At 37.9% G+C, this 18,124-nt stretch overlaps 1 protein-coding gene across 8 annotated transcripts in view; it reads right to left on the reverse strand.

Annotated features, from left to right (window-relative positions):
• Positions 1-6,456: 6,456 nt before the first annotated feature.
• LOC116262143 (uncharacterized) overlaps positions 6,457-18,124 on the reverse strand; it is a 65,927-nt gene continuing 54,259 nt past the window's right edge. For 4 of the 8 annotated variants that reach the window (XM_031641252.2, XM_031641248.2, XM_050079894.1 and 1 more), the window contains 4 exons: positions 12,595-12,729; positions 11,279-11,386; positions 9,426-9,491; positions 6,457-6,791 (listed from right to left, as the gene is read on the reverse strand). In XM_031641252.2, the coding sequence (XP_031497112.1) occupies positions 6,720-6,791; positions 9,426-9,491; positions 11,279-11,386; positions 12,595-12,729 (381 nt within the window). In that variant the 3' untranslated portion in view covers positions 6,457-6,719. Of the gene's footprint in view, positions 6,792-9,425; positions 9,492-11,278; positions 11,387-12,593; positions 12,733-17,139; positions 17,500-18,124 lie in introns of those variants that run through there. The other 4 variants (XM_031641254.2, XM_031641255.2, XM_031641257.2 and 1 more) reach the window with 4 other exon arrangements.

The following is an 18,124-nucleotide window of genomic DNA, read 5'->3' on the forward strand; positions in this document are numbered from 1 at the left end:
TGGTCCTACCACTTTCTTGCATTTTACTTCCTCGATCTTCTCTCTCGTTTCTTCCCAGCTTCCCCTTTTCGTTTTCCACCTGAACGCCTCCTGTAACTTTGACGATTTGAGTTTTTTAATCATGAAAATGGATCTTGGTTCTGTAAGAAAAAAAGCTTCTGCCTGCAGACCATAAAGGGTCATGTCAGACATGAAGTTGAACTTTAATAACGTCAAGTCTGAACGCTAGCCATTGTTACATAAACATCCGCTCCATAAATTAAATAGCATGCACCAAAACATAAAGATTCATTCAAAAGAAACTGTTCCTCAGCAGCATCTTCCTTTCCGGTTACTTTGGCTTTTACCAAGAACACCCCAAGCTTTGGTTGAAAGTAAAGCATAAAAAAATATTCCATAAAAGTTGTACGAGAACAATGACATAGTTCTGGCGATGTGTCTGAGCATCATTATATACTGACGCTGTATTAATAGTACATTCAGGGTGTTAACATACATGACTTCCAAAAAATTAAACAAAGAAAATCCTTTAATTTGCCTCCAAAAATTTTGTACTCCTTTTCGTAAAAATGAAACTTATGTTTATAAAGATGGCAATATGTAATACAGTAAAGTACACTGACCTGGATGCCAGTAAGCAATATATTATTGCCGTAAACGCCAAATCATAATATTATGCACTGGCTGAATTAAGAACCTCTGTTTGCACAGTCGAGAAAGGACAAGGTTACGTACAGTTCACGTTTTCACTTTTCTAATTAGATCAGCAGCAATTTTCTATTACTTCATACAAGTGGAAGGTGTTAGGTTACTTGGGGTTTAAGGCTTGAATGCAACTCTACTTTCCTTTCTAATACGTCGCCTGAGCTTCTAAATACCAGCTTGATAAGAGGAAGCTAGTAGAAGCAATAGAAATCACTGCTTGAGAGATTTAGGAGGCATTGTTTACTTGTGTTAAGGTAGAGTAACTGATAAATGAGGAATTAGAGTCATGATTAAACCATGAGTCAAGTAACTCGAGCTAGACTCGTATATGTTCTGCCCATTTGTTCAAGTGAAAAGGTAAATTCATCTAGTTAAGCAAGCCGAGCCCAAGCTAAGTGTGCTTAACCTGGATTAGCTCAAGGAGGCTTGTAAAAGGAACATATATAACTTGTTTGACATTTACACTAAAGAGTCGATCTTTGGTGTAGTAGGTGCTTTTCATGGTAGGTGGTTACTGGACTTTTAGTTCAAAAACAATTGTTTTATAGAGGAACTTGAACATGGAAACTCCCACATACCAGTTACTTATATAACCATTTGAACAATCTACTTTTTTGATAATTTTATAAGATGTATTTTATATATACATATTCTTTCTCGAGCTTAACCGAGTTTAACCGAGCCGAGCCACTTAACTCAAGTTCTACTCGTTTAGGTTGTCGAATTCATTACTTAACTTGAATTCGACTTGTTTAATAAATGAGTCGAGTTTGAGTCAAGTTTATCGAGCGAATTTGAGTCGTTAGAGTTAGCTCAACTCATTAAACAGCCCTAACTAAGACAGATAACCGATGTTACTAAAGTAACCACATTTAGCTGAAAGGCCCCACAATAGATATTCATATCAGTTTGATCAAATCTTTTTGCTTTTTTTAATTCTCGTTCCAGATAATCCTTGTAATTGTTGGGGTTATATATGGAGTTGAGGTTCCGTTCTCTTCCTTCTTACTCCTCAATGAAGACCTCAACCCATTGCATAAAAAGCTAAAATCCCTCAAGCCAACACAACCCTTACTTCTACATGCATTGCACATTTCTAACAAAAATTGGTCGATCAGATGCAATTAGCCATGTGTATATTACTCAAAGCTCTCTCAAGACATTTCATCACACATGTTTAGGTCTGGCCATATAAATACCTGAATTGAGCTGAAGATAATTTGTTCTACATGTTCCTCCTCATGATCGAGCCAGGGAGAAAAGAGAATGAGTGAGAGAGAGAGGGCGCACCTATATGATAGCACTCGGTACCACTTAAGAACCCGACCATTGGAAACGAGGGAGATTGGCTTCAGATCAGGGACAGAGCGAAGGAGGGGCCTGCCTAGGCCATGGGCCCACCTCAGCCAATGAAATGTTTTTTTTTTACATTGAAAAAAATAATATTTTTTAATTGCGTAATGTATTTTTTGTATTACAATTCAGTTTGGCCCTACCCGGATCCAGAGGTCGGACTGCCGGTCCGCCCCTGAAGAAAATCCTGGCTCTGCCCTGCTTCAGATGAACAGTTTCATGGTTTAGGGCTGCAGATCGAGATAGAGAGTTAGAGAAAGAGTGAAATACTGAAATAGAAAGAGGAAGAGATGGACTAACATGGCAAGAGTTGCATCGTCCATGGCCGACGTAGAACCTCAGCCAAAGACATAGGTAGAGTGAGCGAGAGATGTAGCGTACTTGTAGACTTGGTAGGAAACAAAGAAACTTCACCGCAAAAACTAAGTGACAGAGAGGACAGGGGGAGCACAGGAAAAGAGACCGAAAGGGAGAGAAGGAGAGACTGTGGGAGAGAGGCTGAGGATTTCGCTTTCGTGGTCGATCCATGAATCCTTGTTCTGTAGTAAACCACGGAAGGCTGCGGATCTGCCAGGCCTTTTGCACCCCGCGTTCCACGTCCAGCCCGTTCTACTTGTTACGCATCCAATGTTTTCATTGGCTTTGCATAGACGGAACGTAGCTGTTCCGTTCCATGGCGTTCCAGTGCAATCAAACGACCTCTCAAACCCACTACAAGAATACATGCTATTTGCAATGGCCATTTCTGTTGCCAATAAACCAATTGCCTTTGCCAATAACTTCATTGGCATGGCCCATGTCCTTGGAGCTAGCCAATGGCTGTCATTACCCTTTGCCGCTTGTGGAAGGCTTTTTGCAAGGGTGCATGCCATTGCCAAAGAGAACTACGCTAGTGATGATCTGGTATATGCTACAGGAGTACATGCTATTTGCAATGGCCATTACTGTTGTCTTTGTGCCAGCAAAGCTCCATCCTTGCTACTTCAATTTTGATAAAGGAAATGAATTACTTTTTTGCCTACAAATAACTAAATCTATCTCCCTACTACTTCTACTTTTTGGCTTGAGCTTCTTTGATTCAAGTTCAAGGGTGGGAAAAGAACATATGAAACTGAAATAACTCACTCGAAACACGTTCAACATGGACCTTACCAAGTTCAAGAGGGTTTGGTTACACCTCTTAGCTATACTATTTTGTTGCAAGGGTGAAACCAGGGGGGTTGGCAGGGATCATCCTCCCACCCCTCCCCCCACCACACCGCCGCTGCCTCCCCCACTCCGACCTTCGAAAAATTTAAATAAAGTTTTTGAAATTTGATTTAGTCTATATAAAAATATAAAAAAGTTATATTTTACCTCACTTAAAATTTCAAACTATAGTTCGGCCCTCCCAATAAAAAAATTTTGGCTCTTCCTCTACTTTGTTGTGCTGTTTTAGGCACTGTTTTTTTTTTTTCTATTTATTCCAAGTCCTTTGTAATGAAAGCTTATTTCAAGCTCTAGTTTGATAGTTTTTGTGAGACGCATATGGCCTTTTTAAGAAAATGGCAAAAGGTGATCAATCAAAGTTAGAAGGTGGCCCATAAAAAGGGAAGGCTCTCAGGGCTTGGATGGATCCCTCAAATCAAACATGGGCTAAGGGACCTTTGTGTAGAACAAAAGTGCTTGTCTGGTTAATCCTACTAGATAGTGTCCAAACTCAACACAATATTAAAAAGTCGGGTTTTCATTTGCAAAAAATGTGTGTAGTATGTTCAGAAGATAAGTGACCGGTGAACTTGCCTCATGGGTCATAACATAGCTGGTTGAGCTAGGGGCATGTGAAATGTCTTGTCTCTAGTTGCACCGCTACATGCACTGACACTGTTGTTGCCCATAACCTCAGAGGTTGGGGAATTGGGGCGGGCAGGGAGGCTGGCAGGGGCTATCCCCTCTTTCTCCTCATCCTCCATCCCCCACCCTCCACCTCGGATTTTAAGAAAATCCAAACTTTACATATACATTTTAAAAATTTTAGTTTCACCTACAAAAAAAAATCATAGTTTCACTCCTTTGCTGAGGGGAGGGGGTCTTCACCATGGGTTGTTAACCTCTCGCTCAAATTCAAGAGAACAATGAACTCTTTTTTAGATTTTCTCAGTGGTAAAAGATTTATTTGGGCCACATGAGCAGGTGCATACCGGATTGGCCCTTGATGTTTAGAGATCAGCTTATGGATCTGGGACAATAAGGAGCAAAATATAGTGATTTCTTTGGAGGACCTGGTTGTTCTCAACACTGGCTGCGTTGTGCTTGAAATAAAATTCTCTACAGAGTAGTGCCTCTGCACATGCATTTTGACTAGACAAATCAATGGGGATATTCTTAGAATCAAGGGCAGAGGTAGGAGGGAGGGTATGCCCCCTCCCTCTTCGGATTTTTAAAAGTAAAAAATTTACATGTAAATTGTTAAAAAATTAGTTTAACCTCTATAAAAATTTTAAAAAAATATATTTCGACTGAAACTATACTTTGACCCCTACAACAAAAGATTCTTAGCTCCACCCCTGCTTACAATGACTTAGCTAAGAAGGAGCACTGAGGTTTGAGCTATGTTGCTGGATTTCTAATAAGACCATGACGTTTCGGTTCTTATTGTTTTATTCTGACTTGTATAGTGGTTATGTTTCTACTTAAGTGTTTTATTGATACGCTTCCTGTTTTGTTTTGTCTCTGAACGGTTGGTAGTTCGGATCTCAACCATCGTTGGTCCTGTGACATTAATGCTATAAAATCCTCTCTCTCTTTCTCTCTCTCTCTCTCTCTCGTTGTTTCTCTCTCTCTCTCTCTCTCGTTGTGAAGGTAGTAGCTGCTAGAAGCAGGGGTGCTTTGCTGAAAAGTAAGCACTGGGGAGTGGTTTATCAGTGCCTTGAGGTGACCATGGTGAGGCATGGTGAGTCTTGCAAGCCTCTTCTTACTTTCAAGTACAAAAGAGAAGGAGAAACTTTGTGGAAGCTAAGCGCCAATTGTGCAAGAAGCATATGCTGAGTGTATTTATGCATAATTGTACATTAATGAATCTATAACGGATTACTTAACTACCTAATTCTCAGACTGAAATGCGTGTTTTACTTATTCAATTATTTAATTATATATATTTTTATATATTAGCAGTTGTATTTATTATATGATTGCTACAAGTTTATAGGTTACAATTTTTTTCCAGCTATCTTAGCATGTAAACTTGTTTAACAGGTTGACTCTACGTACTTGTTATATTTCATGTTTATTAAATTCTGTTCACTTTTCTACAGTATGCACTGTAAGCATTTAATCATGAAACATACGCTTCAATGCATCAATTTCTGTGTCTCACTACAATAAAAGCTCAACTCCACACCCCACCTCAAAGTCATCCCCAGTATTGATAACTGAACATGGGTCTAAGTGACTGGCTGAAACAAGAGCCTTCCCTTGTAGTTTAACACCATATCTAACTCAGGTACGACTAGCATGGGTCAAGTAACTTGCTTAAACAGAACCCCTTTAAATATCTATTAATCATCAATAAGGGCATAGCATAGCTGGTGACAAGTTGGAAAAAGTCCAGTCATCAGTTCAACTTCTATGCATGCTACTCTTCTAAACTGCAAACAGTAGATGTACTACAATTCAACTGACAGACGTCTTGCTTCCCATCCAAGTCCTCGAAGCAAGCCTAAACCCCAAAAGCAAGAGGCAAGTTCGACCTCTCATCTATCACCATCAATAACTATAGATGATCAATAGCATTTTTGCAACAGTGGAACATCTCCCTCAATCCTCAATAGCAACAGCGGATCATGATGCCATGGTCAAAACCTGATCATGATGCGACGGCCAAACCCCACCATTTGGGACCCGAATTTGTTGGGATCATGTCCTCTTGCTCACCTTAATTCGACGTTCTTATTAAACAAGTTGTTAACCATTGTTTTGACTAAGACAGATGTCGATGAGTTTCGACTTAACAAAATACGGCCCAATCCATTTAACGAAGATTATCTATATTTGCAAAACTCGTCACGTGTGTTGCACTTTGGCCAATTGAGGGTGTAAAATTGATGATTTGGCCTTAAAAATGCACAAAACGGAGAATATTTATGGAATGATGGTAAGAGAAGAGAAATGCTGTTTGGGAAAAAATCACCAGTTACGTGCTCAAGATAGAAACTTCAAGAGAAAAATGCTCAGGCTGTGACTTGGAGGCAGGTCAGCTGGGACACCACCAAGGACGAACCAGGAAACTTGTGATCCTACTGATGTTTCACATCCACAAGGTGATCCCCACCCAGCAGTCGGCATCATTTTCACAAAGAGATATGACCATGTGAAAGGAGAATAGCAATCATGGTACACAAAATAAGAGGAGCAGATGCCTAGTGATTAATAAAAATTTATTTGAAAACGTCTAGAAAGGTAGAATGCCACCATTCCAAACTGCTGGGGGCAAGTCATGAAACACAATACGCACCGGGAAATATGAAGAATCTTACAGTCTGTTATATTCCACTAATTTACATAGATAATTAATTGAATAAGATACAAGCAACGAGTGTAAAACTAGTAAAAGAAAACTTATTGTGGTTGAGGAGGACAGTCTCTTCCATGCTCCATCACAAACTTTTACAGCTATCTAGCTGTCAGTAGTCTTTTTGGTAAAAAGAAAGCACAAGATCTGTATGTACAGAGAAAAGCTGGGTATCCACAAACAGCTGCCACCAATTTGAGACCTAGATTAGCATCCACTTGATGAATTGTCGACAAAACCAGAAGCAACCAACATAAATCATAGTGACAGAAACATGCAAAACGAGTGTCAACAAAATGACCACTAATATCGATGCCGATGGATTGCATCGCCTAGGAAACAAGTTTGCAATTTCAACCTGAGAGCACGTTTATGATTTTTGCCCCCTTGTAACTCACAAAATTGCGAGCATCATAATCTTTCTTGTGTAATTATTTTTCATAAATTAAACCAAAGACAGTAGGCTCTCCGTTTCTTTAACCAACTCCCAGCTGTTGTCTCATCTTCATAACCATTACCGTCCATAAAGAAAGCATATTTCCCTTTCTTTTCCCAACTCCACATACCTCCTTCATGTTTCACCTTCATTATCCTCCACTTGTACGTATTTCTATCCATGATTAGTAACGAACTCTAATATTTCCTTCAACCACGTGTGAACAAAGTAATTTCAAATGGCATCCAGTAAGCTTTCTTTTTAGACCAATTACATCATAGTTTTGCTGCCTAGTTTTTTATAAAAATAATTCGTGAACAAAACAACAGAAATAATCCAGAAAGCAAATTGCAAGTGAAACCAACACACTTAGAGATTTTTAAGTATATCAATCTTAGGCTAAAGACAGTAGATTAGATATATGTGGTAATTAACTTCCTTGACCAAGAACATGCCTTGTGAAGGAGACCTCCTTCACTTGATTTCTTTAGAAAAGTCAAGCATTTGCTTTACGCACATGATGCCCATTAGATGGCTGTTGCCCTAAATGCCCTTCTCTTCCATGAGTTTAATTAAGCTCGGTACTGTCAAGTTAGGATCCATATTGTTCAGTTGAGTTGCATTTGCATCTACAATATTTGTCACAGATTTGAGTTTGAACTTTGTTAAAAGTCATGTACAGATACTTGAAACCATTGTTTCTTGGCTTTATATCAAGCTTGTCGAGCACGGACTGGCTAAGGGTGTCTAGCCAAGTGTGGACCTAGGCAGGTCTGCATCACCAAGAGGCCCTTTGTTTTGGTAAAGGGGAGAAGACTTCTTGCATAGAGACCAGGGATTGGTTGCTGCTGAAGTGATGGGGAGACTAAGCTTGATTGATGGAAGAACCCTCATGTGTGGGATGAGAAGTGGGAGCCTCCAACAAAATGACTAGAGGGAAAGGAGAAAACCAAGAGCGCAAACATGTAATAGTGAATTCAGAATTATATCCAAGCATCCCCTGTTGGTTCTATACCCGATTCATAAATAGAGAGCTTATCTACTAGTCCTTCACTAAGTGGAGCTAAACCCCAGAAATTATAAATGCCAAAATAGTAACACTTGAATATCATTAAAAATGCATATAAAATATCATATTCACCGAAGAAGCAATGTCACTCAATCATTATCAAACTGACTGCATTTTGTCCGTCAGTATCCCATTAAAGTGCTTTCTAATAGGCAATGAACTAGATCAGGATCATTACTGGCATAGTCAGGTTATCCTGAACTTGAACCAAAGACCTCGCCCATGAGGTAAATCATCAGACCTATGAACCAAACAATTGGGAGAGAAATTCTTTTGGGGGTCCCAAACACAGCATACAACCCTTTGTTGTATTGTGCTCTCCAAGTATGCATATAGTTGTTCCCCCCTTCTTCCATACCAATGAAAGGCAAGTCTTTGTAAAATAACTCCAATGAGAAAAAAGAAGAATGCATTAAGAGACATTCGGGAAAATGAAACTTCCATTGAAAGGAAGAAAATGAAACACTTTCATAAAAATTCTCATAGAATCAAAAACAAAGTTTTCATCCTGGACATTAGAAACTGCATCCAATCTTCGAAAAAGTCTCAATTTGTTTCAAAATTTCTATTTTTGGAATGGGATATTTATAGTATCCCCATGAAGACCTGCCAGTTTGTTTTACGAGGCATAAGTAGGAGAATTTTGTCCTGAAAGTGGAAAAACTATTGAAACTTTGTGGAACATTAACAAGTGTTTATGTACAAAAAGCCGGGTTTTTTTTTCACCAAACCTTTCTCGAGTTGGAAACAGAAACGATGTATCGGAAAAAAGACTAACACGTAAGCAACGCTTTCGATAATGAATTCCCAATTGAAGATGTTGGTTCCTCGAGGCTCGGTAGAAGCCTTTCTTGAGAAAGGGGTTCGTTCCTGGTGAGCCACCCAAACTGACTCCTTTTTCCAACAGCTCTCTTCAAGCCATTGACTCCACTAGAAAGAGTGCTATCTCCCCTATAGACTATACAGTGAAGAAGTGCTATCTCCACTAGTCATAAACTTCTTTCTTTCCAACAGCTCTCTTCAAAACATTGACAACACTAGAAAGAGTGCTATCTCATATCAAGCCATGTAAACTTGGGCAGAGCGATTGTTTGGGCAACTCCATGTGACTTAGATGGAACAGAAGAGAAAACAGATAAACACATACAAACATGAATTTATGTGCACAAAAGTGTGGCGATACCTCGAACAAAGAGTGGGACAGTTCAGAAACTAGGATAGAAAAATGACAAGTTATGATTGAGAAAATAAACAAGGTCCTAAATACATTTTCGTTACATATCTAGAAACATTGAGTGTAAAAGGCTTATTACCTTCATAAATGGCCGATCGCAGACTGGAAACGAATCAATGAAGCTTTCTTTGAGGAGCAATGACACCTAAAAGTGGGTAACCCAGAAATGCAAAACAACATCATAGTATAAGAAGGTTACAAATGATATTCTTGTGCTAATGCACACAAAACACACCAAGTCAACAAGAATATGAAGTGGATCATAATTGTTAACGATAAGGTTGAAAGGCAACCGTTCTAGAGAAATTCAAGGAAAGAATCCCAGCAAGATCAATCAAAATTAATGATAAAGGAAAATAAAATCTTTCCACAAAATCAGATTTAGTTTCTCATGCTTATCTTTGCCAAGATTATGGGAACTTTACCTATTTAAGTTCTTTCTATGCTTTGTATAATCAAGGCTCATGTTGGCCTTCCATGGTGAAAAACCATGCACGTTTAATGAAAACAAGTTTTTTGATTGCTTGTTCTTATTTATTCTGCGTCTCTTTTATTTTTTCAACATGGTATCAGAGCAGGATGCTTGACGAAGAAGAATGAAGTCCATAGATGGCCTGCAGACGACCAAACACGTTGTTGTCTTCTTCACCAAAGCGACTCGATCCTGTGAACAAAATCTTGAGGAATCAAACTTGGGATTTCTGAATCGCTGCTAGAGCACGATCTACCTTCACAAAAACTTGATAAAGCAAATTTGGGCTCGCCGAATCACTGCCAAAGAGATGGCATGATCACCTTTTACAATGTTCTACATCAAACTTGGACTTTTAGATCCATCGTCCAGTTTGAGGGAGGATGTTAATGATAAGGTTGAAAGGCAACCGTTCTAGAGAAATTCAAGGAAAGAATCCCAGCAAGATCAATCAAAATTAATGATAAAGAAAAATAAAATCTTTCCAAAAAATCAGATTTAGTTTCCCATGCTTATCGTTGCCAAGATTATGGAAACTTCGCCTATTTAAGTTTTTTCTATGCTTTGTATAATCAAGGCTCATGTTGGCCTTCCATGGTGAAAAACCATGCACGTTTAATGAAAACAAGTTTTTTGATTGTCTGTTCTTATTTATTCTGTGTGTCTTTTATTTTTTCAACAATAATGAAACACCAAAACAATGGCAGATAAATAAAGTTAAACTAACAATAAGTCGAAAAAGTTATGTAAAATAAAACTAAAAGGAATTTCAGTTTCATGAAATTATTTTGTAGGACTACTTTTGTGAGGTTTCAAAAACCAATCAATTTGATTCAGAAATTTACGGTACCACAACAATTTTTGGCAGGAACTGATATTTTGTCAGAATATCCCAGGATATGTTCAAGATTGCTTGGACTTTTCAAGTTATTTTAACAAATACAGTGAACTATGTGCAATTGACACTATTACATATATTCCAAGACTTTATTAATTTCCAAATGAGCTCTTCAGAAGGTCGATGCAAATACTTATTAAAAGAAAAGCTTAACGCCTTTGTGGCATATAAACATGTCTAGCTCTTATCATAGTTTAAAAAAGTAGTGTATTTGATGATTTTCATTTATTTTCTTTTAGCAATTCACTATCCTTCTCCTGGTCTAGGCAAACAAGATTCTTTAATGTATAAATAAAGACAATTATGGTCTTTCTTTGCAACTATAACCATCACAACGATGATTCCTTATTTCCAGGAGTTTATTTCCCTATGTCAACATGGAGCAATATGTTAAATGATGCATGTGTTTCAGATAGCTGCCCATTCACATGCCACTTTCACTAACCTAACTCAGAGAATGGATAGGCAAATGGAAAGATGCATGCAGAAACACAAAGTCCAAATACACGTAAGAAGTCAATTTTGCGAGTGGAAATGCAATAACTACGAGCCAGGAACACACCTTGTCATCATGTGATTGCACATTTGTAATGGTGTGAGCACGCAAACTTGAACATAGGGTCTCCAAGTAAGATCTTAAGATTGCTAGGAAACCTCTGGCAGCTTCAGCCTGACAAAAATGAATAACATGATAAGATGCAGCCCCAAATCTTGGAGTGAACAAAGAAAAATAACACAGAAAACATCAATACAACCAAATTATTCCATCAACAAAATAAACAATAATTGCTGTATCTATGATCGCTAATGACATTTTTCATCAGCACTTCCTTCCCTTTTTGAATGAATAAATGTATTCCACTATTAATTTTTAATTGGTATACTTAATAGCTTAAGCTTTTTTGCCCTATTATTTATTTGCTCATTGATAGAATATGTGCCTATTCATTTTCTTTTTTTAACTTTTTTTCTAAAAAAGTGTATTCCTTCTGCATTGACGCTTACCCTCGCTTTAAGGTTGAATGTTGTGCTTCGAAATACCTCAATGCTTTTGACTAAATTGCTTCATGTCATTAATGACAGTTCATGGGCAAACTACTTCCGGTCAGAGGCCTATGGTTTCATCCTTTTCCTTTGAATAAGAGACAGACAGAAGGGAGAAGGCCACAGTGGAGAAAACGGATACATCAGGATTGCAGAATGGACAGTCATGGGTAGAGAGGTAAATGGATTCATGTGGAAACGTGGCTCAAATTTTCCATTCCGGGGTTTGGGATTGTCTGTGAGCAAATAACAAGGTGAATGCATGATCTAATCCAGGGAATAACAATTACATCCATGTCACAAGCCATAGTGCTGGGCGTTGGTGGATGCTTAGCATGCTTTTTTGAAGTCTGTGGCACTTCGGATTGTAAAAATAGTGAGTTGTTTTCCATGAAACAAGCCCAAGATAGCTCAAATGACATGAAAGAAGAGTTATTGATTTATCCAAGACGCCCAATCGATCAAGATGCAGGTGTGGATTCAAACTGACAAATATAGAACCAGACCCACATCATTTTGAACTTTAATTTAGAACAAACATGCTAAAACCCATTTACATGCAAATGCTAGACAAAGCCCGATTCATCAAAGAACTAAAATTCACTCTTTGCGGGTCAAGCATGGGTGGCAATTTTTAGAGCACCGGTAACTAGCAGAAATATCAAAAATCAAGGTCCTGATTCAACGTGTACAAATGAGACTGGCACCAGAAATAGCACCAGAGGCTCTTCATCCTCTCTGCCATTCAATATGAATCATACTCGACTTTTACTAATAAACAATTCATTCAGTATTTAAATATTTTTGTAAAATGCTATTTGAACTATGTCCCACCTGAATATCAGTGCATTCATAAACTGGACGCCTTTTAGCTAAGAAGCTTTCACCAACAAGTGTTGCATGATATGAACTCAAGGATGACAATAAGTCCTTTTGTTGAGGAAGCTGTGGCATTGTTGGGCATTTTACCTACTTGCTCAATGAAAATATCAACAACAGATTAGCTAAAACCATTCATTAACACCAAGCAACTCAATCATTCAGAGAATAGATCAAATTAGTTTGCAACAGTACACATTAAATCTAATAAACGACATAACCAAATGAAGAAATTCAGGGTAAATATGCACAAGCAATTGAACTAAACATACTTGGAACCTTAGCCAACATATTCTCATTATCTCTAGAACATTCCTAAGAACAGGCACTTGCCACGTAAAATTTTTTATTATTTCATTCAGACAGAAACTTGAGACAGCAAATGAAGAGACAAGGCTACAAATATATATATATATATATATATATATATATATATATATATATATATATATATATATATATTTATTTATTTATTTATTTATTTATTTATCTGTTTATTTATTTATTTATCTGTTTATTTATTTATTTATTTGTGTAGGACCAGTCGTAGGTACCATGGTTTGTTTTTACCTTTTTAGGTTCCAAAATACACGAATACACGTGATTCTACTTGCCAGATCATCCTTTTTGTGTTAGTTTATTTTTAAGGTCAATATGAGAATTAGCACGCTAACCAACACCCCTTGTCCAGTGACAACCTAGGATTATTCTCATACCAAAAATTGGAAAGAGGATGGTACTTAAATATACCTAGATTCAGTTGTTACCTTATAATTTGGTTATGTAAACCTTTTGGGCGTTCAACTGAAGCAAGTTATGAGGCTTCTTTAGATCTACCAGACACGTGACTGGGTCAATTTTGAGCATGGCACTTCAAATTAGCTTAGAAGACGCCACAACTAGCTGTCAGAGATGCACTGCTATGCTACTACTTATTGGACTTCCTCTTAAGATGCATGTGCAATGTGCAACTTCCTTCTTATCAAGCATTACATTTCTCCATTCAAGTTTTCCCATTTCATATACAGAGCAGCCTGTTGACCATAAAATTGAACTTGTGATCATAGTTACTTCCAAACTTATCGTCCTGGTATAGAAATCTCCATGGTCCATGTAAGTTCATTTGCTGATTCTTGCTGTTGTGCTTTCACATCCCCTGTACTGTGAGCAAAAGAGAAGCCCAGATGAGAACTCTCTCTCTAACAATCATGTAATGTACCCACTAATTGACTTAATCAAGTATTAAATGTAGACATAGATTTTCCAGAGATACACTGCTGCAGAATTATTTAAGGCCCTGGGTCGATAGTACTAGCCAGGTCCAAGACTAAGTACACCAACGCGAGGTTCCAATGGCAAATACAAAGCTCCAAGCTGATTGTTACAGCCAGCAATCTGAGAGAGAGAAAATCATCTTATTAACTAACCCTAATCTTACTAATAAAGAGATTAGGGCAGCCGTAGAGACTTACAAATAACATCAACGAAAAATAGAGAAATGGTCAAAGAGAACTCCCAACTATTAAATATTGCAAAGGACCACTTAGAGACATAAAGTCTTCTAATATAACACTCTCCCTCAAGCTGGAGCATACATATTAATCATGCTCAGTTTGTCACATCTCGAGGAATCACCAATAGGAAGAGCTCTGGAGAAGATATCTGCAGTTTGATCTTCAGATGATACATGAATGGTGGCTATGCTTTCTCCTTAAATAAGGTCCCGAATGTAATGGCAGTCCACTTCAATATGCTTAGTTCTCTTATGAAAAACTGGATTGCAGATGGATTATCTGCAATGTCTGTGGTTACCCGATTATCACAATACATCCTCATGGGAAGAGGAATTGACACACTTAAGCTAGATAGCATGGATTTAGCCCAAGTCACTTCAGCGGCAGTTCGAGCCATAGTCTTGTACTCAAATTTTGCACAAGATCTTGACACCACACCTTGCTTTTTGTTTCTCCGGGATATAAGACTGTATCCCACAAATACACAGAATCTTACGGTAGAATTCCTATCTTCGACTGAGTCGGCATCACTATAAGCTTCCATTTTCAAGGTTTTGCCTTTTGTGAACGAAAGTCCTTTACTTGGAGATGATTTTAAATATTTAACCACCATTAACGTTTTATCCCAATGAATGGTCCTGGGTCTTTCCATGAATTGGCTTAGTTTTCCCACTATAAAGCTAATGTCTAGTTTGGTCATAGTAACATAGATGAGCTTTCCAATAAGGGATCTGTATGATTAAGAATCCACTAATTCTGATTGGTCATCATGAACATCTATGTGTGGATTCATAGAGTGGTTGGTTTAACTCTCACCTTCCCAGTGTCATGCAATAAATCAAGAACATACTTCTGTTGGGATAGAACTACATCTTCTCTGTTGCGAGCAACTTTTATTACCAAAAAATATCATAGTTGACCAAGATCTTTCGTCACAGAGTGTTTTTGGAGAAACAACTTTGTATTATAAATTTCTTGATCGGAGTCACATGTCAGGATAATATCATCAGCATGAACTACTAGAATGGTCACACCCCTAAAATTCTTCTTGATAAATAGAGAATGATCAAGAGGGGATTTCGCAAAGCCACACTTTGAGACCACCTCAGAGAACTTGAAGAACCATGCACGAGGACTCTGCTTGAGTCCATCTATAGTCTTCTTCAGTTTGCACATTTTTTCACACTTCCCCTGTCATTCAAACCCTGGTGGTTGTTACATATAGACAGTCTCATCGAAATCATCATACAAAAGGGCATTTTTGACATCAAGCTGATACATGTGTAGTCATGGTGTATAGCCACAGAGATGATAAGGCGGATGGTTCCCAACTGAGCAACAAAAAAAAAAGCCTTAAAGAAATCAACACCATAGGTCTCTGTGTAGCCCTTAGCAACCAACCTATCTTTGTATCTTTCCACAGAACCATCAGAATGATATTTCACGGTGAATACCCACTTGGAGCCAACAATGTCACAATCAAAAGATGATCAACAAGTTCCCAAGTGTCTCGCTGAACCACGGCATCCATCTCATCTTGCATAGCTTGTCTCCAATGAGTATCTAATAAAGCATGTTGGTGACAAGTAGGAACCGCATGGACAGTTAGAGCTTGAATAAACTATTGCATACTTTTACCCATAGCCACAAATAATGTCTCGGCGTTTTAAACGGTGAGGTATAATACGACAAGCTTGAAAAAAACGGGAAAAGTACGGTAAATTTTTTAAATTTAAAACAACTAAAAATGGAGAAAAAATAAAATACGTGGGAAACTAATAACAAAACATCAAAAGATAGGTAGATTTGCAACAAATAAAAAATAAAAAATGAAAAAAAAAGTTGTTCGGCAATAAAAAAACTGGAAAAAATGAAAAAAGTGAAAAAAAATGAAAAAAACGCGTTAAAAACGTGTTTCTTTTTGTTTTTAACGTTTTTTTAAAAAAAACATGTTTTTTTAAGCTTTAAACGGCCATTTAATTTATCGTGTTTTTTTTGCATTTTTTTTGAAAAAAAGTGTTTTCTATGACCATGCTTTTACCAACACTGTTAGTAGAAACAAAATGGGAAATAGAATGCAAAGTACATTATCGTTTGCCTTTGCAAAGAGCAATAGGTAAGTCTTGACAAGGATAAAATATATCTATAGTGGGCTCAGATAGACTAGGTATACTCACCTCAGATGTACTTACCTCATAAGAGAAGTTGGGGAATGATCATGAGAGGAGTCCTATTGACATGTGTAGACCAACGAAAGATCACAAAACTTGGAGACACCAGAATGAGACTCACTAGAAGGAGACTCACATGGGAATGACTCCAATGGGATGGAAGGGGCAGGTAGTGAGTCAGATGATTGTGGCATCTTAGTAGAGGTATGAGAGGAACTATAATAAAACTGAGACTCAAAGAATGTGACATTCGCACTGATATTCTCCTTTTGAGTCAATGGGTCAAAACATTTGTAACCTTTATGATTTTTGGAGTAGCCAATAAAGATACACTTAATTGGTTAAGCGGTCAATTTATCACATGTAGGCCCAAGGTTGTGAAAAAAGCATGTGCAAGCAAATATTTTGGGAGTGAATGGAAACAAGGGCCATTGTACGTACACAAGTCTAATGAAATCCTAGTTGTTGATGAAGGATGAGGGTAAACGGTTGGTCAAGTAACAAGCAGTAAAGATAGCATCTCCTCAAAAAGTATGTAGGTAAATGAATATGAAGCATTAGGGATACGCTACATTTAAAACTTGGTAATGTTTTGGCTCAGCTACTCCATTTTGCTGGGAGGTATGGAGACAAGTAAAGTGAAGGGAATGTCATTATCAAAGTAAAATTTCATTAAAGTAGATGCCTTGAACTTAAGAGCGTTATCAGTGCAAATGCTTTTAACAAGAATACCAAACTGGATCTTTATTTCAATAATAAGGTTCTTGAAAATACATATGACTTCAAAACCTTTCTTTCAAAAAGAAAACTCAAGTAACTCGAGAATAATCATCAACAGTGACAAGGAAATAACGAAATCTAGACCTACTAACTAACAACTCTGGTAAGACCCTACACACCAACATGAAAGATCAAATAATTCGGACTAAGACTTGATGAATAACTGCTATGGGTGTGCTTGCCAAGTTGTTATGCGTCCACTGGAACAACTCTAGTACTGATAGATGAGGCAGGTGATGGAGCTTGGAGACAAATGGATGACCTAATCTGAGATGCCACTGGAAAGAGGAGCACAATGAAGAAGTCGATGAGGTTGCAAAACCCACAGAATCAGACAGGACATGGATGCCCCCTTGCTCATAACCTCCACCAATCATCTTCCCAGTTTGCAAGTCCTGAAATGAATATAAACTAGAGTCAAATGTAACACGACAATGTAAGTCATTAGTCAATTGTCCGACTGATAAAAGATTAGTGGAAACTCAGGAGCATATAACACATTAAGAATTGTCATAGTCTCGGATATCTTAACATCTTCATAACTCATAATAGGAGACCATCTGCCATCTGCAAGTTTCACATGACGAGTCTGAGGTAATGTATGGTGCAAGGTAAACAATAAAGGTCTACTACAAAAGTGTCATGATGCCTTTGAATCAATAATCCAAGTAATACTTGTATCATGTGGAGCAGTATTGACAGATATAGCACTGTCAATTATAACTGTGGAGGCCGATGGCTAAATAGATCTATGTGCTAAGAACTACTCATACTCTGACTTGTTGAACTGTCACATTCTCAGGATGAGAAGAAGACAAAGACTACTCTACTACTAATGAAGCTGCCTAGATAGATTCAATAGGAGACTGTAATGAATTCTTGCACTGCTTAGATGCAACACCTTTGCCTAGCGATGTAGCGAAAGGACGACCATGCTTATCCCAACTTTTGTCTTCCAAATGCCCTATTTTCCCACAGTAGGTGCACCGGAATCTCCCACGACCTCCTCCCTGACCCTCG

Source organism: Nymphaea colorata, chromosome 10, assembly GCF_008831285.2.
Source record: "Nymphaea colorata isolate Beijing-Zhang1983 chromosome 10, ASM883128v2, whole genome shotgun sequence".
NCBI lineage: Eukaryota > Viridiplantae > Streptophyta > Magnoliopsida > Nymphaeales > Nymphaeaceae > Nymphaea > Nymphaea colorata.